Source organism: Oenanthe melanoleuca, chromosome 5, assembly GCF_029582105.1.
Source record: "Oenanthe melanoleuca isolate GR-GAL-2019-014 chromosome 5, OMel1.0, whole genome shotgun sequence".
Lineage (NCBI taxonomy): Eukaryota > Metazoa > Chordata > Aves > Passeriformes > Muscicapidae > Oenanthe > Oenanthe melanoleuca.
The window spans coordinates 34796742-34822243 of record NC_079339.1 but is presented as its reverse complement, the minus strand read 5'-3'; the positions used below and the strand labels follow the sequence as shown (position 1 = coordinate 34822243).

Here is a 25502-nt window from a genome sequence, read left to right as displayed (position 1 = left end):
GCTTTTGGTTTACCACGTATTAACTTTGTGGGAAACAAGGTTAAGGTGTCCTTGGTGTACAGTAGACAACAACAACCTATATGAACATACATATCTGATCAGACATTAATGCAGTTTCAGTTTGTACATGTATTACTGCTTGATTTTGACTTAAATGTGTATGATGTCAAGAACTTCAAGGTAAGAAGCATGGTTCGGATTGGCTAAGCAAATATTTAATTACACAATTTTATATTTCAGTATTTATTTCACCTTGTTTCACCTACAAAGGAACTTGTACTATCACATTTTTACTTTATTGATTGCAAACTTAGTTAAGCATTTATATTACGCTATGAGAATAATATTGTACTCTATGTTAGAAAAATATTTGGATTTTTTTCTAGATAAAGGCATTAAAAAGTTATTTATTTAACTATAATTTGCATATATCTATTGATGCATTGTTTTGGTATGTGAAGATGTGGGTCTTTATTTTTAGTAGCTGTAACATCATGCATTTTTCATTGTGTTACTATTCTGCCTTTTCATTTTTACAAAACCAGTTTGCAACCATTTTTTACACTTCTCAAATGTTCTTCACTTTAAAATATAAAATTCACTAATAAATTATAGAACACACTGTACATACATACATACAACTTTAGTATTGAAAAATAGTCTTCTGAATTTTGAGTAGCATTAATTTTGAAGCTTTAAATAAAGAGACAGTCACTCATGCAAACAAAACTTGATGAATTTTAGTGTAGGTTCTCGATGTGGTGGGCCTTAATTTTTATTATAAAGCATAGGAAAGCTGATCTGTTAAGGTCAGGTGACATTAATTTCACAAAGAATTGGTATGACAAGTTACAGGGCTTACCTAAACCTTGTGGGCCTGTCCTAAAGATCAAACAGGAGTAATAGGAAAGTAAATAGATGTCTTGTAGGAATGTGTCTTTTTTTGAAATATACGTGGTTTTGATTAGACTGTCAAATATAGAGTTTCAGTAAATTAGTAATGCAAATGAAAAGCTTAATTCATGTAAGGGCATGATAAGCTATTTTTGGCTGTTAATGTAATGTAGCATTCTTATCAGTCAAACCTGTATATGGACTGTGAATATTTTACCAAGAGATGCACAGTTAGAATATTGTTTGCTCTTTTTATGCAATCGTAGGAACATCAGTCTGTATTCTTAGATTATGTTCTTAGATGAGGTTGCATTTCTTAATAGTATGATAGTTCTGAAGCATTAGAACCTGCTTTATCCTTGAGAGGTAATATATTTTGATCTAGCTGGACTGGCTCCTCTTTGCCTAGCTCTAGCAGTGGTGCCAGACATCTGTAACTTTACATCTGGTTTGAGTCACTTTCCTTCAGCAGGAGTGGGTTGGAGCTAGGTTACCATTCAGAGAGTGGTCATGTGGGATGTGTGTTCTAGACAGGAAGGTGTTAATTATTAGTCTTCTTGTTTGGAACTTCTTTTAGAAGACAAAAACCCCAGGAAACTGGAAACTATTTTCTCTGAGACTGAAGGGTTTTCTAGGAGGATTAGAAATAAGGAAGGGCATTAAAGTGAGGCCATAACTCTCTCTGCCAGATCAGTGAAATTCAAAGGTTAATCAAGTTTAATTTTTCAAGATGTAAAATATCATTTAACATATTTTGCAGATGCTTATACTTAGCTAAAGTTCACACATACCTTAATTTGACATACTCTACTTAACAAGTGTTGCTATTTTAAAGTGGAACAGAAAACTGAGAAGCAAAAATACCTTCTAAAATGTGCTGAAGCATCACAGTGTTTAAGCCTTCATTCCTGTTCCTTACTGCTGAATTGATATTTGTGGGTTGAGGCAGATTTGCAGAATTGTTGAAGAGGGTAAAAAGTATGGATGAATATTTTAAACTTTATTATTCAGATGTGAATTCATAGTGAATGGTTATATATAACTTTTATTCATTCTAAATGATAATTAAAAGAAATGTTAAATTTTAATTTGAGGAAGGCATAGCTAGGCAGCATATGTATCAGTTGAGTGTACTTTAAAATTAGAATCCAAAATCATGCCGAGCAACTAAGAGAGGAAATGAATAAATAATAGATGTTTTCATTTTTCAGTTGTCTGAAAAAAATTAAAGTGGAAGAGATGTTTTGCAGGAGTCTTTTGTTTGAAAAAATGTGTCAGTATACAAGTAGAAATATTATACTAGTATGAAATACAAAGACTTATTTGCAAGTGGATGGAAGGCAGGAAGCATGGTGTAATGAATAAAAACTCAGGAGACTTGGGATAAACGTTTGATATTGCAGTGTAAAGTAATGTCAGTCAAGTCACTTGTCAGTATCAAACCTCTGTAAAGTAACTTGAAATCAAATGACAAAGCATGGTACAAGAATTGTGTATATAATGTGTGTGTGTTTGCACATGTGTGCGTGTCTTCATGCTCTTGTTTTGTTTTTTTTTTTGGTTGGGGCTGTATGTAGTACATACAAGTTCAGTTCTAAGCTCTGCTTTGCTGTTAAGTGATGTATAATGCAGCTTTTCATGAATTTGAATTACTCTATTGAGACTTAAAGAAACTGTTTTGTTCTTTGTAGCTGAGCCAATAACGTTTCCACCTGGAGGAGGCAAGTCATTTATTATGGGTTCTGATGATGTGTTGTTAAGTGTACTGGGCCTTGGAGACCTTGCAGACTTGACAGTAACAAATGATGCAGACTATAGTTATGATGTAAGTGCAATTTTATTTTAAAATTCTTTATACAGTTTAACCAATAATAATTGGGTCCCCTCTCCTCAACCCTTAACATTACTGATGCACTTCTTTAGTAAAAGCTACTACTTGGAAGGAAAGATCACCTTGTGGATGAGCTGAGTAATCTGGGTAACCAGAATTAAGTGAGATTACTTGGGATTTTTCTACATTAATGATTTAATTCAGATTTTGTCGCTGAGGGGTAATGTATTATGACATAAAATGCATATTAATGTCTTAACATGACCAAAATGACAGTTTTACATTGAAATGGAGTGTTGAGCAGATATGGTATTAACTTACTTATTTGCCATCCTTTTGATGTGTAATTTCAGATGTGTAAGTAGTGTTAACAGAATAGACTGTATGTATAGTAGTATAGTGTATATAATAGTATAGTATATATAGTAGTATAGTATATGTAGTATACGCCTATACTATACATTGGTAGTAAATTTCAGATGTAAGCTTTTAGGGGTTATTTTTATTATAATCCAGAGTATTCTGACATTCCTTTGACCATAATCATTGAGCTTCTACCAATGGTGTTAAATGAATTTTTCATTGGCTAGTAACATCAGATGGCTGGTTAGGGAAGTGTTCAGGTAAGTTTTTGCATGCAGTATTGCATTTAAAATGTCTGGTATTGGTTTGACTGCAGATTGCAACTTTGTAGTGTATTGCTGTCTTTTGTGAGCTATGATGTAGTTCACTTTTTGTGAGCTATGTTATAAAATAGTGTGTTGCCATTTTGCTTATTCTGAGATGGAGGGATATTTAGAGACAAGCCAGAACTAAACTCAAAAAGCATTACAATGAGTATAATTGATACCAACTAATCAAACTGTTACATGAGAATCTGTGCTACTTGCGACAAACCTGACACAGCAATTTTTGTGGTGCGCGGTGATGCAGAATAGAGGTTACCTTTGCTCCTGGGAAACTTAAAGCAGAGAGTAGCTGATAAATACACAAATGTGAAGTGCTACCTGAGCAAATAAATAAATTAATAAATTTGCAGTAGAAGCACACATTTGTTGAAGGTTGCAAGGTGTTAGTCATCCTGTAGATGATCTTACTTTTCCAATGTAGTTGAATTTTCAGAATTTTCTCAATGAAGCTCTTTACTAAAGGCTCTTTAATTTCAGCTTGGTTTGGGAGGTGAGTGGGAAGAGGCTATATCGTACTCTAATATCTGATGTATGCAGAAGACAAAAGATAAAAGTGGAGTTTTATTTTCTTACTAGACAATTCACCAAAAATGAGTTGTGATTGACCATAATTGTCACTTGGTTTCCTGCTTCTTGTCCAGTCTTCCTTTCCCAGTAGTTTTAGGATATTTTCTTACTTTTAAAGCATAGCTGAAAAATGCACAGTGGCTTCTTACTGTGTGTGTCAGAAAAAACAAAGTATAAAAAACCACAGATGGCAACAGGTTTTTTTATATTTAAGATGACACTGTCCTGTCATGACTTTGAAGAAACTGAGATTCAGATGCTATTAGTTTTTCATCACAGTATTTCTTTAGGTTAAAAGTTCTGTGATAGTTTTCTTTATTTCTGAAGTTGTTCCTTCATAGCTATGGATTTGCAGCACAGTAAGACCATGTCTTACCTTGTACCTGTAATGCAGTACTTGTAGGACATCATAGTCTAATGCCCTTGTAAGCTTATCTGAAGTCACCTCCTTTTCCAGTGTATCTCCAGACAAGGAGGTGTTTCACTAAGTTAATGTGTAAGTAAAACAAGAACAATGAACAAACCTCAAACCAGAACACTTAAGGTGTTTGCTCCCAATAGGTCCATGCCCTTTAAATTGTTTTTGTGAGCCATTAGAGTGCATGAATAAATAAAGCTACAACAGGCTTCCACTAGCTTTCATGTATCACTCCTTGATGAGTGTTGTATTTTGAAAACGAGAGGATATTACTACAGGATGGAGATTAAGTATAAATCTTAGGAATTTCAGCTGTAACTCAAAAGATTTCTGTATGTTTGATTAAATTCACAGGCTGTCTCCAAGACTAGTCATCTCAAGTCATGTCTCTCATTATCTAGCTACTTACATTGACCTCAGTGCATGTAGTTGTTTGTATGCTGACGGAATAATGTTGCCAAATCAAATGCTTCCATTTGGGTATTTTTAGATTCCATAGCAGCAGAGAATAGTGTTTTTCTGCTGTAAGACTGAAAAAATGGAAACTTGTAGACTTGATAATGTTGCAACTTATTGGAGATTTCCAAGAAAAAAGTAATATTAAAACATAAAAAGACACTGCAGTTATTAATTATTACTTTCTAAATTTTTTGTTTGCTGTTGGGGAGTACTTGAGATAGGGAAATGCATGTCTCCTTACAATGTGTTAGGATTCTGTTGACTGCAGGGGCTGACTGCAGGGGCAAGGAAGAGCTTCATTCCCTGGTGCCTTTTTTTTTTTTTTTTTTTTTTTTTGTGGGAGGGAGTTCTTTTTTATTTGTTTAGCTCAGGTGTTGTCTCAGTCTGGTTTGCCTGTGCTTTACAAGGTAGAATGAATGGGTTGCTTGATCCTTCTTGGTCTTTAGTAAAGTCTGTGGGGAAAAAAAGGAGGAGCAGCTAGTGAAGTTGTATGGTTCCATAGTCTGTCTTCTCATGACTTTGATTATCTTGACAGTGTGTGTGTATATAAATGCACACTTACAGTAGAGCATCCAGACTCAGTGGGACAGTGTGTCCATCTATGCCTGAAGTTTTGAAAGGCTTTGGAGATACCACACTTTTGAACATTGATATATACTGTCACATTTCGCTGCTTTTCCATTATTCCTCTGGCCCATTATATGAAATAATCTCACATTTATCCTTTGTAATCCTCAAATCTCTTTTCCAAGTCCTTGACTGTGTTTTTCTGAGGTAGAGTTGGGTTTTTTGGTTAGTTGTTTTTTGGGAATACATTACTGGTTAGCTTTTTTTTCTTAGAGGTTGCAAGGATCTCATTAAAGGTGTATCATTGTTCTCTTACTCTTGCAGTAAGGATATCAAGATCCATTAGAAACATGAATAGGGAAAGGAATTTTTAAAAATTGGTGTGTATGTATAACTAGACTTCTAGTAGAGTGTATGTGGTGTCTCTTAAAAGAACCAAGATGTTCTCATCCATTTAAAAAAAATTAAAACTTCAAAACTATATTTAAAATATGAAATGTACGTACCTTACTTTTCATAACTTGTGTAAACTGTATACCTTGCGTTTTAGCAGGTTTCTCTGTACAGCCAAAAACAAAATTACCCTTGTAACAATCATCATAAGAAAAAAGAAAAAAAAGAGAATTAACTCTTTTCATATTTTGGAAAATAAGGATCATGTATCCAGTTCTGATTTTCTTGAATGACTTTTTGCCACAACTGTAATAGATAGTTGTGTGGATGTACATTGCACCCAAAAAAATTGAAATCCTTCTGCACAATCTGGGACATATAATGTGCTAAAATTAAGGATTGCTATTCAAGTTTTTGACTTTAATTTCTCTAAGCCCTAGATCACCACAAATACATGAGGCAGTATAAGTTAGCTAGGTGGGTGAATATGTTACATAATGAGAATTTAAAATATCAAGGGACTCTTACCTGCTAGGAAAATACCTTTTTCTTTTTTTCCTTTCTCCCCCACTGCCCGCCTTCTCTTTTCCATTTGGGGATGAAAATAAATCAACAGTTTGGTCCAAATTGTGTTTAATGCAGAGCTCCACAATTCCACTCTGCTCTGTTTCCTGAAACAAAAGATTGTGAAGATTTTTATGAAGCTTGTATATAATATGCAGTGTAGTGCTAAATAACTTAAATCTCAATAAAAATATTGCAGTATGAAGTGTGTTCTGAAGTAGGCAGATTGCAAACAAAATGCTTTGTTATAATATCTATTTCTTGGTTGTTATTTTAAAAACCCTAAAAATTCAGGTTACATGTCTGATATAACAAGTTTCTGTGACTTGATTGGAATTAAGAGTTTGCACTCAGGACAGCAATTTACAGTAATATAATGAAAAAGTCTGCACATCTGTAACTCAGAACAGTAAATTTCATTGTCTGAACTTCTTTGTTTTGTTGGATAGAATTAAATTTGGTTTGAGTGAGTAGTGATAATTCAATCCAGGTTACAGACTTGGTCCAGAAATACCTATTACAGTACATGTTACACTATTACCTGATAATTTTCAGTCCTGACAGATAAAAGGTAGTAAGATTTGATTAGCTATGGGAGATTTTAATTTCTCTTTAGTATTGCTGAAATTAGTTTGATATGTCAAGCTGTTCTGGCCTACAGTTGGGATACATACTGTAACAATTGCGTGCTGAATAGATAGTGTGTAAGATGGATACAATTCGTTTCCATTTGTGTAAGACAAAGGATACAATTAATTTCCATTCATTCTTAGTTTGCTTATTTTGTTCATCATTTTCTGAACTGCCTTTAGAGGAAGAGAGAAGTACCCAGACATGTTACGTCTTTATGACGAAGGCTTAGTATGGGATGTAGTCTTTTAAGGGTCTGCTTGCTGCATAAATATAAATTGTATTCAAAGCTGTAAATTAGTCCCTTGCATCACTAAAATGGCTTGAATTTTTCTGGTAACTCTGAGTTACCTTTAATTAATATTAATCAGCTGTAATTATTGTGTTTTAGTATCACAGTCTATAGGTTAAGATTATTAATTGGATGTTCACAGTATATAAATGTATAGTTTGCATATATTGCTTCACAAAGCAGCTAAGTTATTGTCTCACAAATATATTTGAAACTCATTAAAGACTTAAAAAATATTTGTGTTACATTATGTTTAAAATCCTGACAAATGTGTATTGTAATTTTGATTAGGTATTTCTGTGTACTTAACTTCACCTATAGAAGTATTCAAGAACTATGTATGTTTCTTGTCAATCTCAGTCAAGTTACTCATCTCAGGAAGATCACTCACCAAGCATCTCAAGTTCACTTTTACTGTATTTAAATGATAAATGAGCTTTTGATGGCTATAATCTCTTTCTGGGGTGCAGACATGATGCACAATAAAACATTTCTTTTTTGCAAGGAAGAAATTGCACAAAAGGACTAGAATTGGTTTTGAAAATCAAGTCTTCAGTGTGTTCAACATTCTATATCAGTCATTTCAGACTGGGTAAAAGGAAACTGTTAAACAGAAAAGTTTGCAGACTGTCTAGCTGGCCAGATGGGGTTGTAGGTGTATATAAATAAATCAGTAGATAAATGCAAACTTAAGGTTGAATATATATTAGCCAAATCAAGGATAATCTGTTTTCCGAAAATATGAGGGGATAGATATAAAATATGTGTTTTCAAATCCAAGATAAAATTACTGCTTTCCTTTTCTCTTTTAAGTTGCCAGCTAATAAAGATGCCTTCCGAAAGACATGGAACCCTAAGTATACGCTACGCAGTCACTTTGATGGAGTGCGAGCATTAGCTTTTCATCCTGTAGAGCCTGTGCTGGTTACAGCCTCTGAGGACCATACTCTAAAACTTTGGAATTTGCAGAAAACGGTTCCTGCCAAAAAGCAAGTATATGGGTTTTTATGAAACACCAGTTGTGTTTTAGATGCCTTTGAAAATGATTAAACTCATATTTTTCAGAGTTTTTTGGTAGAGATTTCGTGTGGTGTAATAACTCTTCTTTTTCTTTCAGGAGTGCCTCTTTAGATGTAGAACCCATCTACACATTTAGGGCCCACATGTGAGTGTTTGACATTATTCATGGCTGATAAATATATTGTTGTTATCTCATGTATTCATAAAAAACTGTGTAAAAGTACACGTTTCAGTGTAAAAGCCACAAATTATACTATTTTTACATTGTTTAGGCAAGGCCCATTATACTTTGTAAAGCATGCCAAGTCCCTGTTATGAATTGCAGAGTCCATGATAACAGAAGAACAAGAAAGTAGCAGATTTGATTAGTTGCAGTGGAAAGGAGAGATTATAGATGATGATAATGAAATCACCTAAGACATGTCATGGACCATGGATTTTATATATAATACGTGGAAAAGATGAGAAAGGTAGAGGCTGGTCTTGGCTAGTAGCTTCAGCTTGTGTTAACTGCATTATTACTTACTGCCTGAGTTTCACTTGGTATCTTTGAATTCTGCTTTCTTTCAATAAGAAGGCAAGATGAAAACACACAGTTGATAGCCAGAGTAGTAATTTGCTTATTTAAGTAAAGATACACTCTCCAACCCAGTTAGCAGGTAAACTTCAAGAGGGTTTTTTGATAAGCATGGAAATGGGTGGCACTTCTTGTGCTGTCATCAAAAACAGCAAAAAAGAAAATGAATTCATAGTTTATATTAGGAAATTTACACATGCTTCTATCACCCTCTCCTTCCTTCATACCACGATACAACATAATGTCTTACCTTCTTATTTATTACCTAAAGCATAAAACACTCTTCCCCAGATTGTGTGACCAATTTGTCCTCATGAAATACAAGTTTTTTTGGGTGATACAGAGGGTCACTGACTAGTTGAATTCTCCAGATCTCTGTCCAGATTTAAACTGTTACTTGTGTGTTTGCTAGTGAATACCGAAAGGTGAGGTTTGGAGAAATTCTGATAGAGAACTAACCCCTACCCTGTGACTTCTAGTGTGGTGAAACAAAATAATTTTACTATTTTTCACCTCAGGCAGTTATTGAGAACACATTCATTTTCTGCCCATCCTTATTCTTCACTTTACCAAGTGTATAGTTGGATTCAGCCAGTAGTCTTCCTTTTCAGTATCTACAAATATGCAGTTCTAGATTGTTTATCTGCAGTCATTTATAAAATGAGCATGGCCATCAAATGACCCCGACACTTGATTTTGGGGATGTGGTTTTACAGTACAGTTAAACCTGTGGTAGTAGTGTGTCCAGAGTAGTAGACCTGTTTCTTCCTTTGGGCTGCACTTGTACTTGTCTGCTATCACAGCAAGCTGGTTGAAGAAGTTAAATCAGTAGGAGTCTGCCTTTGGCCGAAAGGTACAGGTTGTAGGATCATTTATCTGAACCTGTTTCCTGGGGCATAGGTTCCATCTGTTCCTAAAAGTAGGATGAGGAAATGGTTTCCAGGGAGGAGGGCTACAGGCACCTCTCTGCACAGCTAGCTGTTAGGTTGGCATAGACATAGTGTAAAAACTCACCATTTTTAGGTTTTAGTTACTGTTGCTTCTGAGAAATATGGTGATGTTTTTTGAATTGCTTCAATTGGTATCGTTTTAGTTAATTACTTAGGATTTTTTAAGTAGAGGTTGATTTGATATCACTTGTTGAAACTTGAAAAATGGTTTAATAAATTCTTTTATGGAGTTTAAGGGATTCTTAACTGCTTAAGCCAATACAGAGGGTTTTTTTGAAAATAGCCAAATTTTCACTTCTATCCTGTAGACAGTTACCAATCAGCTTTTTTCTCTGTCTCTCAATAGTGGACCTGTATTGTCATTGGCAATTAGTTCCAATGGAGAACAGTGTTTCAGTGGTGGTATTGATGCAACCATCCAGTGGTGGAACATGCCTAGCCCTAATGTGGATCCATATGATACCTATGGTAAGTATCTTTTAAAACATAAACAACTTCTGGTCATTGTGTTGAACATGATTTTTCTGCTTGATGTTTATCTGTTTTATAGAGCTTTTGTGAAATATTACTGCTATTTCTTAGCTATGCTGCATGTTTTCAACTGCTTACATATGGCAAACATTAATTATTTGTTCCCAGTTGCACTGGTGATGTACTTTGTGTAGAACAGTAATAGGGAGACTTAGCAATTCCTGAGATTTGTGCAGTAAAAAAAAAAAAAATCATAATTTTTGAGAAGCAAAAAATTTTGAACCATAATTACAACTTCTTAATGATTAATTATTTCTTCCGATGGAAATTTGCCAGAAAACTAAGATAAGTGTGCTCAAATTCTATGTCTTCTGTTTGACTTTTATCTCAGGTCCTCAACTTGAGATATCTTTAATTTTTGATGTCTCTAAGTAGCTGATAACTGCTTGGAAAACTCTGCATAGATTTAAAAATCCTCTATAAAAGGAAACTATAAAGTGTCAGGGAGATGAAAATAAGATTCCCAGCTATGCAGGAAAAACTTAGTCCTGTTTTTATTATTAATGTTCTTGAGAGCTTTAGACCATACCTATGTGTCAGCAGAGTATGCTGAGTACATACCACATCAAGTAAGCATCCTCCAGTGTTTAAGTGGAAAGCTAATTTTCTGCACCTTGTACAAAGGAAAGACTGTGATCAAGCATCTTTAAGGTGTTCAGTTTGGAAGGAAGAAATGAGAGAGTAGGTGGTATAATTCTGTAAAAAGGGACATGGTTGTTTGAGTTATTTGTGGGGGTTTTTTCATTGGCTGGTTTGGTTTGGTAGGATTTTTTGGTTTGAGTTTGTTTTCCTGTTTGGTTGAGGTTTTTTTTTTTAGAAAGATGGCAGTGGTTGTGCAAAATGACTTGTGTAATGTTCTAGCTGTTGCTTAAACAGGAAGGGCAGGGGGGGATATACAGCTACCATATGTGGAATTTAATTTATGTTGAGGTACAAGAAATACTTACGCTTCTTCACTAAAAAGGTTTCCTTTCTGAACTTCTTTTCCAGAGCCAAACGTTCTAGCTGGCACATTAATTGCTCACACAGATGCAGTCTGGGGTCTTGCTTACAGTGGTGTAAAGAATCACTTACTCTCTTGTTCAGCAGATGGCACTATTAGGTTATGGAACCCACCGGAAAAAATTCCCTGTATTTGCACTTACAATGGAGAGAAAGGTAACTTTTTGCAGTGATTTTGAAAATCTGTTATGAGGCAGCCTATGATGCATACAGGCTCATTATCTCCATTTATCCAAACTAGGTAACATAGCTAAAAGAATAACTTGTAATAAAATAATCATAGTGCTATACCATTATTTTAAAGAAAAGGGCAAATATCTTCTTTAAGTATGACCATAAATGTTTAAACTGTTAGGAATTATTCAAGTGTTCTGTTATTTCTAAAGATGTTTTTCACTCATTCTAGAGCATGGAATACCCACATCAGTCGACTTTATAGGTTGTGACCCTGCTCATATGGTGGCATCTTTTAACACTGGCAGCACAGTCATCTATGATTTAGAAACATCCCAGTCAGTGGTAATGTTTTCATCACAAGTAGAATCTGGTAAGTAGAGCTCTTTGTAATAAATATCCATCTTGAATGAGGCACCCACTGTACCTCATTGTATGTTGTAGTAAATAAAAGTTTTACTCCTCTACTGCATCATTCAGTTTGAAAGATGGTTAGATGCTTGGAACAAACACAATGGAAAGGTGTTTTAACCCCTCTATTCTGCTCTTGTGAGACCCTGCCTGGAGTGCTGCATCCATCTCTGGGGCCCCAGCATAAAAAGGACATAGACCTGTTGGACTGAGTCCAGAGCAAGGCCATGAAGATGATCCCAGTGATGGGGCTTCTCTCCTGTGAAGACAGGCTGAAAGGGTTGGGGTTATTCAGTCTGGAGAAGGTTCTTGGGAGATATTATTGTGATCTTTCAGTACGTAAAGGAGCCTACAAGAAACTTGGAGAGGAACTTGTTTGTACAAGTGCAGGTGGTGACAAGACAAGGGGGAATTGCTTTAAACTGAAAGAGAGTAGGTTTAGATTATTAGGAAGAAGCTCTTTACTGTGAGAGGGTGAGACACTGGCGCAAGTTGTTCAGAGAAATTTGGGATGCTCCGTCCCTGGCAAGTGTTCTAGGCCAGGTTGAATGTGGCCTTAATCGTTTTTAGTGGATGCTGGCTCTGTCTGTGGCAGGAGGGATTGGAACTAGATAATGTTAAAAAGTCCCTTCCACCCAATGACTCTTAGCAGGATTTGAAGGTAGCTAGAGATAGTAAAAGCAACAGTTACTGTTCTCTGAGATTTCTTACTATTCAGTTGTCTGATCTGTATGTTAAATCACATTTTTCATTATATAGGCTATGGAGGATATTAAGACAAGTAGGTGAATAATAGGTGAATTAAACAGAACATTTAGTTCAGTGTAGAATTCTGCACAGGTTGGGATTAAAAACACTTTCTGGTGGAACTTTTTAGAAATCATGGTGCTGCAAATAGTATTACAGAGAGGTAGTTAATCAAGTATTAATTGCATGTATTTGATGAAACTCTATATAGAGGAAATTTCTTTCTGTGAACCTGCTAATGTGTTTCATAAGGAAAACCTCTGGTTTCTGCTCATTCCTTTCTATAAAATGTGATCTAAAAGAATAATACAAGGGGAGAATCTGCTTCTTCCCTCTAAATAGTGTAGTTTACTTAATAATTAAATTTACAGGCTTCAGCACTGGTTACAAAACTGTGTAAAAGCTGTCTTACAGATATATTCTGCAAAGTCTGACGTTGAGTGAGAAGGAACATCAGAATTTGGAGAAATACTTTTTCTAGTTTGAAGAGAGACTTTTAAATGGAATCAAGAAAAATTAAGCACAGAAATTAAGATACCAAGATAAGAAGGGATTTTTAAAAAGAGAATCCTGTGGACTTCTAAATAGATTCATTCTAAGATTCATTTTTTAAGTTGAAATTGGGAATATATCTGACAATCTAAGAGGAGAGTTAGATTGACTTCAGTTACTTCGATTCTCTGGTCTAGTAGAAGGTGTCACTTCCAACCCAGACACTCTGTGCTTCTGGTTCACCATCACCCCCAAACAAAATATTTTCTGATGTGGAGTATAAGAGCTGCATGCTAAACATACATTATTCATGCTACAGTTTGTTTCTACTTGGCTAATGCTGCCCTATAGTACTTGCTGGGTTTTATCTCTCAAGCATCTTTCATGGGTGTAAACTACTTGGAAGCTTTAACCTTGCAGTACTTTGGCTAGAGTCTCCCTCACTTTGCCCTATTCTGTAAAAGGAAGAAGCTTTATTTCTTAGGAGATCCATTGGTCCTAAAATGTTAGTTACATATTATTAAATAATGTGGTAATCTAAAGTGTAATGCTAAAATACTGTCATTTTAACGTTAAAATTTTCCTAAAGGAAGATGAATATTCTTTTATTTTATTTTCAGGTGTACAATCAAATAATCATATTAACAAGGTAGTAAGTCATCCCACACTTCCTGTAACAATTACAGCACATGAAGATAGACACATCAAATTTTTTGACAACAAAACGGGTAAGGATAAAGAGAACCTAGTTTGTACATATGAATATGTTTAAGAAACCTGAATAACATAGGATGAATCTATTTGTAGAAAACTTACTAGTGATGTAGTCTTACAGAAAACAGAACTTTTGGTATTTCTAAGATTAAATGCATTGTATTGATGTTGCCGAAATTGAGATTGTTTACTTCAAAGAAACAGAATTAAAAAAAAAAAATCTGCATGGAAAAATAATTGGCTTAAAGACAGGAAACTGAGGATAGAAGAAAATTATCTTTTTGTGGAATAAAATATCAACAGGTCTGGAGGGATCAGCAATTGTTCAACATAGTGAGTCATCTGAACAGGGAACAGTATATTAACTGACATTCATTAATTCAGGTTATTAAGCATGAAGGCTGATGAGGAATAACTGGAGATCTTAAAAGACATAAAAGCAGGCAAATTAAATTCCATGTGGATAAATGTGAAATTATACATGTAAGAAAAAATAAACATTGTAATATAAAATAATAATCACTGGGCTGACTGTTCTTATTCAAAGTAAAACCTTGGAGTTATAATAAGAATTTTTTTAAAAATACTAGTTTGTTGCTTTGTAGTCAGAATAGCAAAAGGCGTGTTAGAAGGGGGAAAGGAATAAAAAGCAAAAGGGAACGTTAATACCTTTGTATGAAAACTTTGAATGCAGTCTCCCTTATCTCAAAAGATATGTAGCCAAACTAATGTTTCAGAGAATGGTTAGAAAGATGATCTGAGATCTTCAGTAGCTTTTAGCTTCTTCACGAAGAATCTTAGAAGCTGAATAGGCTGAGATTCTTCAAGAAGACAAACAACTGAACAAAGCTGGTATACTTTCTTCATGTTGGTCATGGTCTTACAGGGATTTATTTGCTCTCTTTTTCAACACATGAACTGAGGTTCATTTGCTAATGACCAACAGGTGACAAAGTGAGGGGCAGTGGTTCTTCTGTGCAGTTAAACATTCAGAACTCCTTCCAAAAAGCATCATGAAGTGCTAAAAGATATTTTTAGGAGTCCAGGAGCAGAGGTCAGCGTAAAGAAATGCATTAAGAGTAGTTGAATGCAAAGTTATCTGTTCTGGTTTGTGACATAACCAGTTAATTGTTAGAAGCTGGAGAGTATTTCAGGCAAGTATCCACCTATAGTTGCCTTATTTTTCTCTCCTAGAAATGACAGAGATAGGTGGACTATTGATATGGCTCAGTAAGTCTTGTTTTACAGAGCTTCATCAACACTGTCCTACTGGGGCAGTTATTAGGATATTTAAGAGACAGAGGTTCTCACCCAGTCATTTTAGGTCTTCATTGTTGTTGCTGCCAGTAAAGATGCCAAGCGGATAAAAAGATTGCTTACAATGGAAACACCTTTTTGAGAATTGTGTCATCTGCCCATATGTTTATACAAGAGTTTGCAGTTGAAACTTCGTAACTTCTAATGAATAGAGCCATTCAAATATTACTGAAATGTAAATAATAAGCATGTTATCTTATATTGCGTTTAAGGGGATTGGCTTGATGTTTTTTTAAATCAGCACTACTTCACAGGAAATTCACTGATTTTGGTTGTTTTGGGTTTTTTTTAGGTAAAATGATCCATTCTATGGTTGCTCACTTGGATGCTGTCACAAGTCTAGCTGTAGATCCTAATGGAATCTATTTAATGTCTGGAAGTAAGGAGTTTTTTCCGTATTCTATATGTTCTGTATAAATTAAGCATTTATAATGCGCTGAATTTCTGACTAATATAACCTTGTCTTTTTATCTTTTTCCTTTCTTTCTTAAACAGGCCATGATTGTTCCATTAGGTTGTGGAATTTGGACAGCAAGACATGTGTGCAAGAAATAACAGCTCATAGGAAAAAGCTGGATGAATCAATTTATGATGTAGCATTTCATCCATCAAAAGCATATATTGCTAGTGCAGGAGCTGATGCCCTTGCCAAAGTATTCGTGTGACATAGCAGAACAAACCTGCATCATAACAGCAGGTCTGTTTGGACAAAAAAGAGGGAATGCGTCACTGCCATCAATTATAAGGTTACCAATAAGACACTACATCTGATCTGCCTGGGTGAAGGCTCTTAAGTGGGCAGGTAGAAGTTGGTGAAAAGTCACCACATCCTGAACAATGTCAGGCTCATTCATTTAACTGTAATTACTGTATTTGGGGGGGTGGGAACAAATACAAAAAAGAACCAGTATTTGTAGCCTTGACTGGATATGAACTGAGCGTATGTCTGTTCTTTAGGTGTCTTTAAGCAAACGTGGAGTCTGATTTTACAAAAGACTTTTATTTTGGACTCTGTGTGCTGCCTTAGGGTTAGGAATGTGGTGCTCTTGTGGGGGGAAGTGAGCTCCAAGAGTAGCTTTCTTTTCATCTCTTAGTAATCTTCTGTTTATCAGTTGAATGCCACAGATTCCCCTTTTAAACTTTTATTTTGCTTTAAAGAAAAGGAAATTTAACTTAAAATATTTTAGCATTAGTTGCACAAAATGTTTGGATAAAATTCTAGTTTTTATAAGTCTTTTTATATATTTAGCCTGTCACAACAGTGCTCAAGATTGTATTGATAATGTTTTTCTGCATTATAGAACCCTAAAACACAGAGATCTCACTGACCCGCTGCCGTGTAACCACAATCTTCCCTTCTTTTGCCTAATACAGCTCAGCTAAGTCCTTGCTTAAGGATGCTAATTCATCATCATCGCATAACTGTCTTCATAAATAAAGGACTGTAAAATGTGTTCAAATGAAACACAGAGGGGTTAACACCCCTGAATGAACTCTTAAAAAAAAAATTAATCTTGGCATCCTATCACTATGTGATATTTTGTACATCTTACTGTATTTACGAGTTTATTTATCAAGGATTACCCATCTTGCTAATGGCCTATTGTTATTTATTTCACTTTTTGTTGGTCTTTATATCCTTTTATGTAGTGTGTTAAAGGGCCCTGTATATCTGTTATGGCACTCTTTGAACAGTCTAAAATAGATGAGAAAATGGGACATTTGATAATTCTAAAGTTGCAAACCAAGAAATTCTTTTTCCTCTGGTTAAGTACCTAGAGTGGAATTGATTCCAAAAAAAAAAATCTTGTTTCAGAACCTTTGGAGTGAAAATTATTTTTATTTGCATTTCAAATAGAATACAAAAGTAGTTAATTCAAGATTCATAAATCTGCTGTGTTTTGACTAGTTATTCCCTGCTTTTATTTTATTTTTCAGATGTGCTTCAGTTTATGGTGTAACTAAAAATTTTGTTTGTGTAATGCATGATTAATACAAAAAAGTATTTTTTCTAGTCTTCCACAAAACTTTTCTGATCAGTTTGCGAGTTTTGATGAGTTTTGTAAGGTTTCTGTTTTACAAACTATGAATCAGCAAATTTTTAAGATTGTACCACATAGCAAAAGTACAGCTGTTGAAAAATAATGTATATAAAATGCATATAATAAATATTAAATGGTGTACCTGTATGTTACTGTTGGCTACATTATTTTGTGTTGCACAGTTTGAAAGAGTCATTCTACTAATTACTAAATTAGGTCTCAATTTTAGCAAAATGACCATTTGTTTATTACGCTTATAAGATGCTTTGCTCTTGCAAGATTGTAAAAGTTGTCTGGATGTTGAGCAACTGTTCAGTTTCAAGCAGCAGTACCCACATATAAGAACATGTTTCCACAATGTTTTAGAATATTTTTATGAGAAAAATTGCTAGTGTATTCTTACAGACCTTCTAAGATGATAATCACTGTTCTTCATTATCTATTCATTTGAAGTGATTCTGAAGTGATTTAGGAGCCAGAAAGGTACCTTGTTTTTTTTCAAACTGGCAGTGAATAATTGTGTTGAATTAAAAAAAAAAAAATCTAAATGCCTAAGATTTGCCCATATCTTACCTTTGTCCATTTCTTTCCAAGTCCTCAAAAAAACTAAAGTTCAACATTTGCCTGTTCTGTGATGAGTCACTTTGCTCAAACTGTATCAGCAGAAACAGAGTACTACAATATTAATATTTTCATGTAAAGTAGTATGTTTAGCTATAAGTTAACTAAAGCTAGAACATGTTCCTATAAGTGGTTTAACTGCATTGTTCCATGTAAGTTTCCAGTTTTCCAGTAAGAATGTATTTCATGCCATCTCATGTTAAACAAATTAGAACTAAAATTGAAAAACAAAAGGAAAGAGGTGCTCATGTTAGGCAGAATACTGCAGTTATATTTTGGAATTAATTTTGTTTTAATAATAATGTTGCGTTGCTTGAAATGTTACAGTAAATTATAATTGTGTAGGAATTGGAGAATTTTGTCCTTTATCATGAAGATTGAGGTGAGGCCTTCCAGTAATTGCTTGTAGGACACTAAGACTTTACTTTTGAAAGTAACATTCAGCTGATTTGCACTTTTTGTTCTTTCCAGTCTAAAGCATTCAACTAATCAACAGACAAGAGAGTATTTGAATTTTATTGGAAGTAATTTCATAATCGCCTTTTCTGAAGCCAAACATTGTTTCTGGCAGCTTTTCCAGACTGCTGCATTTTAATGCTTAAATAAAATGTGATTGTTTAATAAACATTACCATGCATAACATTTACCTTTTTTTTAATTGTATTAAAATTGAAATGATAAAACCAAAAATATTTGCTTATTTTCCTTAATTGAAGTCTTAATGATCATCTTAGTTCACTAATGCATAGCGGATCAAATGCTATAGTGAGGCATCAGTTATTGAATATTACCAATTATTTCTAATAATTCTTAGTTTATTTGTTGTGGGGTATAACATGCTGAAGCTTTTATTTGTTGGTTTTGAGTTTTTTAGAATGGAAGATCTGTAGTACTGGTGATGGAGAAAATAATAGTTCTGAACAAAATGGTTTTATTTAGCAAGAACACTTCAGCTTATTGGAAGGATTTGCTTCTCTTTTGTGAGACCCAAAGGACTAGTCAGAACCTGAATGGAAAGATATCTGAATGTGTTTGATAATACCTTTAGCTTTTAGGGTGTGATTGATGTTAACAGATTTGGTCTCTGTGTTATCTTTATTGCAGGAACTGTTTTATGTAGATCAGTGGTGACTGTGGTCCACTATAGTGTAAATAGTAGTATTTATGTCCACATAAATAGCAAATACACATGATAAAAGAGTGTAACAAGCCCTGGTTAAGAACTTCCCTAATTTAGAAATAATGAGGACAAATTTATTTGCCAGGAGAAAATTGGTGGATTTTCCAAGTGGAAGAACTGTGGGCTTGAAGTTATGCTATCAGTGGCCATCTATTTCACATACTGGATGCTAATTTGTTTTGAAACTGAGGGCACACGCTGTCCAGGTGTGCTCTTATTATTATGCACTTCAGTTTGCTTTAAAACTGATAGCACTCTGCTCCAGCACTTCCCATCTCACATCAGTGGAAAGCCCCTTGCTCATACAGTGCTGACTCTCCTTGCATTTTTGTTCTGTTTAGTTTCATAGACTCACAGAAAGGCCTTTTGAAAGGCCATTGAAAATCATCTAGTTCCAAGCCTGTACCCATACCATGATCAGGGGCAGCTTCCACTAAACAGGTTTTTTATTGCTCCAACCTGTCTTTGAACACTTCCAGGAATAAGGCATCCATAGCTTCTCTGTGCAACCTATGCCAGTCACTCACCACCCTCACAGTAAAGAATTTTTTTCTAACATCCAGTTTAACCTGTGCTCTTTCATTTTGAAGCAGTTTCCCCTTGTCTTGGCACCACATGCTCCTGTAGAAGGTCCATCTCCAGCTTTCTTACAGGCTCCCTTCAGCTGCTGTAAGGCCTTCATTAGGTTAGCTCAAAGCCTTCTCTTCTCCAGGTTAGCCAGCCCCAATATTGAGCTGTGCTCTATCCCTCTGATCACCATGGTGTTCCTCCTCTGGAGTCCCTCCAGCAGGTCCCTGTCCTTCCTGTGCTGGCACCCCAGAGTTGATCAGCCCTGCAGGTGGGGTTTCAGAGCAGAGCAGAGGGGCAGAATCCCCTCCCTGCCCTGCTGCCCACGCTGCTCTGGATGCAGCCCAGGGCACACTTGGCTCTCTGGGCTGGCAGTGCCCATGGCTGGGTCATGTCCAGCCTCCCAGCCAGCAGCACCCCCAAGTCCTTCTGGGCAGGGCTGCTCTGACTGTCCATCCCCAGCCTGGGCTGATACCAGGGGCTGTCCTGACCCAGGTGCAGCACCAGCACTTGGCTGTGTTAAACCTCATGAGATTCCCATGGAGCTGCTCCTGGAGCTTTCCCAGCTCTGGATGGCATCCCATCCCTCAGGTGCCAACCACACCACTCAGTTTGTTACTGCAGTGCTTGTGTATATATATATATATGTATGTCTGTCTGTATACACGTGTGTATTTATGTTCTACCCTTAAGAAATTTAAAAAAAGAAGCAACAAAAGTAGAAGGCTTCAGGATTCTTCTGAAATGCAACAGATTTTTTAAAAAGAAATAGTTCAAGCTACAAAAACTTCAAAACATCATAAAAATTTATTGGCTTGTTTTTAATTTTTAATATAGAAACAGACTTTGAGTTGATAATGTAAAACAACATACTTTCTTTTTAGTCCTCTCTCTTACCTATTCCTCCTGGAAGTCCATGTCCTGTTCTAGCTGACTGAGTTGAGAGGATGACTTCAAAAGCTCACTGCAGTCTTGTGGCCCACCTGCCCTGGGGGGAGGCACTTGCTGGGGCTGGCTGGGCTCTGATGTCCTCTTCTGGCCTGGCACAGAGCAGGCTGCAGGAGTCCCACAGCAAAGCGTGAGCAGGTAGGGCAGGAGAGGTTTTGCCCTCTGTGCCTTGAGACATGGTGGAGAGAGGGAGAGCTGCTCGTGTTGTCCACTGTTGGTTGTGTATCCTTGAGGAGTTTCCTGAGGCTTGTCTCCACTTTGGCTTGCCATATGGCTGTTGGGAAGCTGCCATTGATGCTGGTGTGCCTAGAGTGACAGTTGCATCTGGGCATTTCTCAGACCATGCCTAATGGCTACTGGGGTTTTGCTCATGCACAGCAGCTGGCCAAGGGGGTGTGGTTTTCTTTCATGAGAGGAGGACTGCCTAAAGTGGTGCTATTCTTGAGTGACTATGTGGTGACTGCCTCATTGCCTTTTTTAAGCACTTTTTTTTCTGTTGTTTCAAGTATGTTTTCTCTCCAGTTGCTCTTTTGTACCTTGAAGTGGGTGGGGATCTGTTTTTTCATTTGAATCTTAATCCACGGGGCTTTTCTTTCTAAGCTCTTGTGAGACTTAAAATGCAGTGGGAATAAAGAGCTCTTGCTTCATGCAGAAGTAGTATCTTCCTTCTCTGAAATCTCAGCAGTGGCCGGGAGGAAAACAATCAGATCCTGTTGCTCTATTGGGGAAATACCCTGTGTGCAGCAGGCAGGGAGGAGTGTGCTGGGTGTGCAGACCAGGCTGCTGCAGCCCAGCTCTTGGGAAATATCAGGCCTCTGGCAGAAGGGTGGTGGGCAGCCGGGGCAGGAGCTCAAAAGCTGAAGCTCTTGGAAGGGCCTGCATCTGCTCTGCATGCACTGGTGCTGTGTTGGAGTCTGAATCATGGCTCTGTCTTACATGCCTGGTGCTTTTGGTGGTAGCCAGAAGTTTCTCCTGTATTCCCTCTGCTGGAGTGCTCTGGTGTTAGAAATACTATAGCACCTTAACAATAGCAAGTTTTTTAAAATACTGATACATCCTCATTACTAGGGTAGGTGTTTGCAAAAACAGGAGCTCTGGCTTCTGAATTACTGGTGTATCTCCCTTGCCTGATAAAACCCCGGTGACTGACTCTGCTAATCTTAATAAACATAGTTTTCTGTAAAGATGTAGCTGACAGCTGCCATACAGAAGAATTTTTAAGGGGCTGGAAATATTTTCCCCAGTTTGACTGACCTAACACCTGACAGTTTCCATGGTGCACATGCATTATATTCTGTCAGAAACCTTTTTTGGCAGATGTTTAGGCTCAACAGAAGCAACTGATCACGGTCACTTTCTCCTAATTGTTTGTGTTAGTCTAGCCTATGTTTGGATTTGAGCAAATCTGACCATTCCTTGTTGATATATTTGCTGTGAACATGCTGTGCCAGACAGGTCCAGGGTTTTTTTTTTCCCCCTAAACTTTTTTCCTAGTCCTCAGCAGAATTAGTTCAACAAATCTGTGTATCTCACCTAATTTAGAGTGTTTAGATGAGAGAAAGCTGTTTTCCTATCTACCTTTTCTGAACAAGTAATATATTCTTAAAATAACCAATGGTATCAAGAGAATTTCAGAAACTACATGCTTGTGAATTTGCTTTTCATTTGAAAAAATTACTGTTTTAATGATATAGTTTGTTTGATTTGGAACTTACCAAATTTGAAAGTAGTGCTAAGTTAGTAATTTTTGTGATTTTCCCATCTAATTTAAAGCATTTTCCTAAATCTTGCCAGTCTTTTTCTCAAACTTTTGACTTCTTGTTGTCTCTAACTTGTATTCTTTGGCAGATAATTGTTTATCATACTTGTAATTTGATCACATCCACCAGGGCAGAAAAATAGTTTCATATCCCTTTGCTTACATTCTGCCATGCCCTCGTTGCTGTTAAGTAGTAAAGGCCGTATCTGACCTCAGCAAAGGTTGGAAAAGTTTAGTTAACATTTGCTAGCAAAACCAGCAGTGCAGGATTCCCATGCTGGTGTCTCAGGAGGTGGTCCAGGGTGAAGTTCAGCTGTAAGTTCAGTTCTGCCCTGGGGCTGGGGGTCTATCCAAGCTGCCAGCACCAGGCTCCAGGAGAGTGTGTGCAGTGTGAGCCTCGGCTGCTTGGCAGCAGGAGTGATGCTACCTGCTCCTTCTGGTGTGGAAACCCTTCCCTTCATCCTGGGATGGCTAAAGATCAGCTGACCCTGCTGCTATTGACAAACTACTCTGTATGTGGAACACAGAGACTAACAGGACACAATATATTTGTGTATAGATGTAGATGAATGTAAACAAGTTAGAGAGTGATAAAACAATAAATACCCTTCATTTCATGCAAGCAGCTTACCATCAAGGACACTTCACTAACCAGACTTGATTGTTTGAAAGGAAAGGAAATTTTGATCCTAATGAGATTAAGTTTAAAGTGGTCATTTGCTTCAAAGTGGAGTTTAAAACCTGGGATTTAATCCTAGACAGCAAATATTCAGAGCCTATTCTTCCTTCGGCTGAAGCTGGAGGCAACACTTTTGATGCCAATGAGGGCAAAAGAATGTGTGGTCCAATTAATTGACATATATGACTGAAAAGTGGCTCATACCTTTAAACAGTATAACAGTTTAAACTGTTCACTGGAAGTTTCCATGTGTTTGGTGTCTCTATTTGGATGACAGGTGATCACAAGATATTCAGCCATGTTCTGCTTCCACTTCCCAAAAATGCTACTTATGTTTATTGTCCCAGGACCAAAGCAGAACCATTGATTTTATTAGGCTGGGGATTTAAGTCCCCAGTTTACAGGCATTTTGTTTAAGAATAAAGATCATCTTTGATAGTGTACTCAGGCCTTCTGCGACACTTGCATGGAACAGAGAAATTTTCTGTCATTTTTGTGACTTTGATGCTTTCTGGAGATGTCTTACCCTTCAGGCTAATGAAAGGAAGGAAAGTGCTGACAAAATTGGTGGAGCTTGGTAGTGATATTGAGAGTTGCCCCATAAGGAAAAGGCTTAAAAGCAAGGCATAAGTACTTATCCTCACTTTCTTCTTCAGAACAGGGAAGGTAAAAATACTCTATTTTATGTGGCCATGTCTCATAGAAGGGAAAGCTGACGTGACAGCACTAATATGAAGTGCAAATGGAAGTAATTAAAATATTTATAGGAGAATCTACTGTTCTGATGAGACTGTACTAATGTGCCAAAAAATCCAACCCTGTTCTTCTTTCTCTCACCCCACTTCAAAATTATAAGTTAAGTTGTAGAGAATTATAATTGTTGACTTTTGATGGAAATGATTTTAGCTTGTTTCTGCATAGCTCTTTATTGGCATTGATTTTAAAAGACACAGTAGTACTTTTTAAATAGTACTTTTAAAGTGACTATTTTCTCTTAAGAATGGTCTTTCTTTTGGGTCTTTCTCATTCCCTCCAATTCAATATTAATAGTTGCACAATAATAATAAAGGTTCACCAACTTCTGAGACCTATTTTGCATTCTGCTTAAGGATATAATGTAGAAGGCTTTTGTTACTAGATTGCAGGTCTGACTGTATGCAGTTTACTGACCTTCATTCCTGGACTGTGTGCCTGCTTTTCATGTATATTGCACTTGTCAAAGCTAGAAATAGCCATGGTATCAAGAGATGTATATACCAGGTGATTCATGGTAAAGCGAGGACATAAGTGCCTAGGATTGGTGCAAGGTGCAAAATTTGAGGTGCAGAAAATTTGTAAGCAGAATCAGAGACACTGGCCCGAGTTTCCTTCTAAGAATGAGAGACATACTGCCAATGACAGAGGAAGTCATGCTCCTTTTTGTTATAAAATTGCCTGTGAGTGGAGAATTTACCCAGGAAAGATCTTGTGGCAGGAAATTATTCCAGTGCTCAGACATGTGTCCTAACCAAAGCATGGCTGTAGGTTGTGGCTCTTCCTGGAAGTTATCATGGTACAAAAAGGGATTTCAATTTATTTAGCACAGCAAACTAATAAAACTTTGTAAATTTATATTGCTCTAAGTGGGAAGGATGAGTTTTGAACTGTGTTAACTACTATTTCATCTGACATTCAAAACAGCTCAATGGGAGTTTCAGGACCTAAACCCCTAGCCTCAGAGTTTTCTACTGTTTTCTAAAAGAGTAAATTATTAAATTATTCTAGAATATTATTTTTGGTTTTTAAATGCTGATGTCATATGTCTTTAGGACTGGGATTGCAAATCTGAGGCTCCCTGAGTCTGAGTGCTGTTCAGGGAAATACAGCATAGAAAATCACAAAGTTGTTTCAGTTGGAAGGGACTTTTTAAAGATATTGTAGTCCAGATCCTTTACAATGGTTTACATTGGTCTCACAGGAGATTATAATTGGTCCCCTGCTGACTGAATGATTGACTGACAGCCTTAAATCTGCAGCAGTTTTTCCCACTGCAGCTCTCTTCATGTTCTTTGTACTGCTTGGTCTGGCAGTGTCAAACTGAGTCCTTGTCTGGTTTTACTTACCTTGTTTAACAAATCAGAGCTTCAACCCATGTCTGCTACCCTCTACCATGCTGTTCCTCTTCCAAATCTGCCTTCTCCTTTCAGCACAGTCCACATCCTTTCCACCTTGCCTCTATATCTCACCAGCTCTCCAACTTTTTATCTGTATCCCACCAATGTTTTTCTCAGAGCAAAACTGTGCTCACAAATGCTTGCCATCATATAAATATTGTATCTTTAAAAAGTATTTTCTACACTCCCTGAGTGTAATAAGAGTATATGAAGGGTGCAAGTAACATGGCATCACCATTCCTGTGAAATGGAAATAGATGGACACTTAGCTCTGCAGCTTTCAGTGTTCCAGACCTGCTTTTTGTCTGATGAAT

At 36.4% G+C, this 25502-nt stretch overlaps 1 protein-coding gene across 4 annotated transcripts in view; it reads left to right on the top strand.

The window, feature by feature from the left end:
* STRN3 (striatin 3) overlaps positions 1 to 17428 on the top strand; it is a 40590-nt gene extending 23162 nt beyond the window's left edge. For all 4 annotated transcript variants that reach the window (XM_056492708.1, XM_056492710.1, XM_056492709.1 and 1 more), the window contains 9 exons: positions 2586 to 2719; positions 8118 to 8293; positions 8422 to 8469; positions 10198 to 10319; positions 11373 to 11540; positions 11791 to 11931; positions 13829 to 13936; positions 15532 to 15618; positions 15735 to 17428. In XM_056492708.1, coding sequence (XP_056348683.1) covers positions 2586 to 2719; positions 8118 to 8293; positions 8422 to 8469; positions 10198 to 10319; positions 11373 to 11540; positions 11791 to 11931; positions 13829 to 13936; positions 15532 to 15618; positions 15735 to 15904 — 1154 coding nt within the window. In that variant the 3' untranslated portion in view covers positions 15905 to 17428. The remainder of the gene's footprint in view (positions 1 to 2585; positions 2720 to 8117; positions 8294 to 8421; positions 8470 to 10197; positions 10320 to 11372; positions 11541 to 11790; positions 11932 to 13828; positions 13937 to 15531; positions 15619 to 15734) is intronic.
* Positions 17429 to 25502: the final 8074 nt, after the last annotated feature.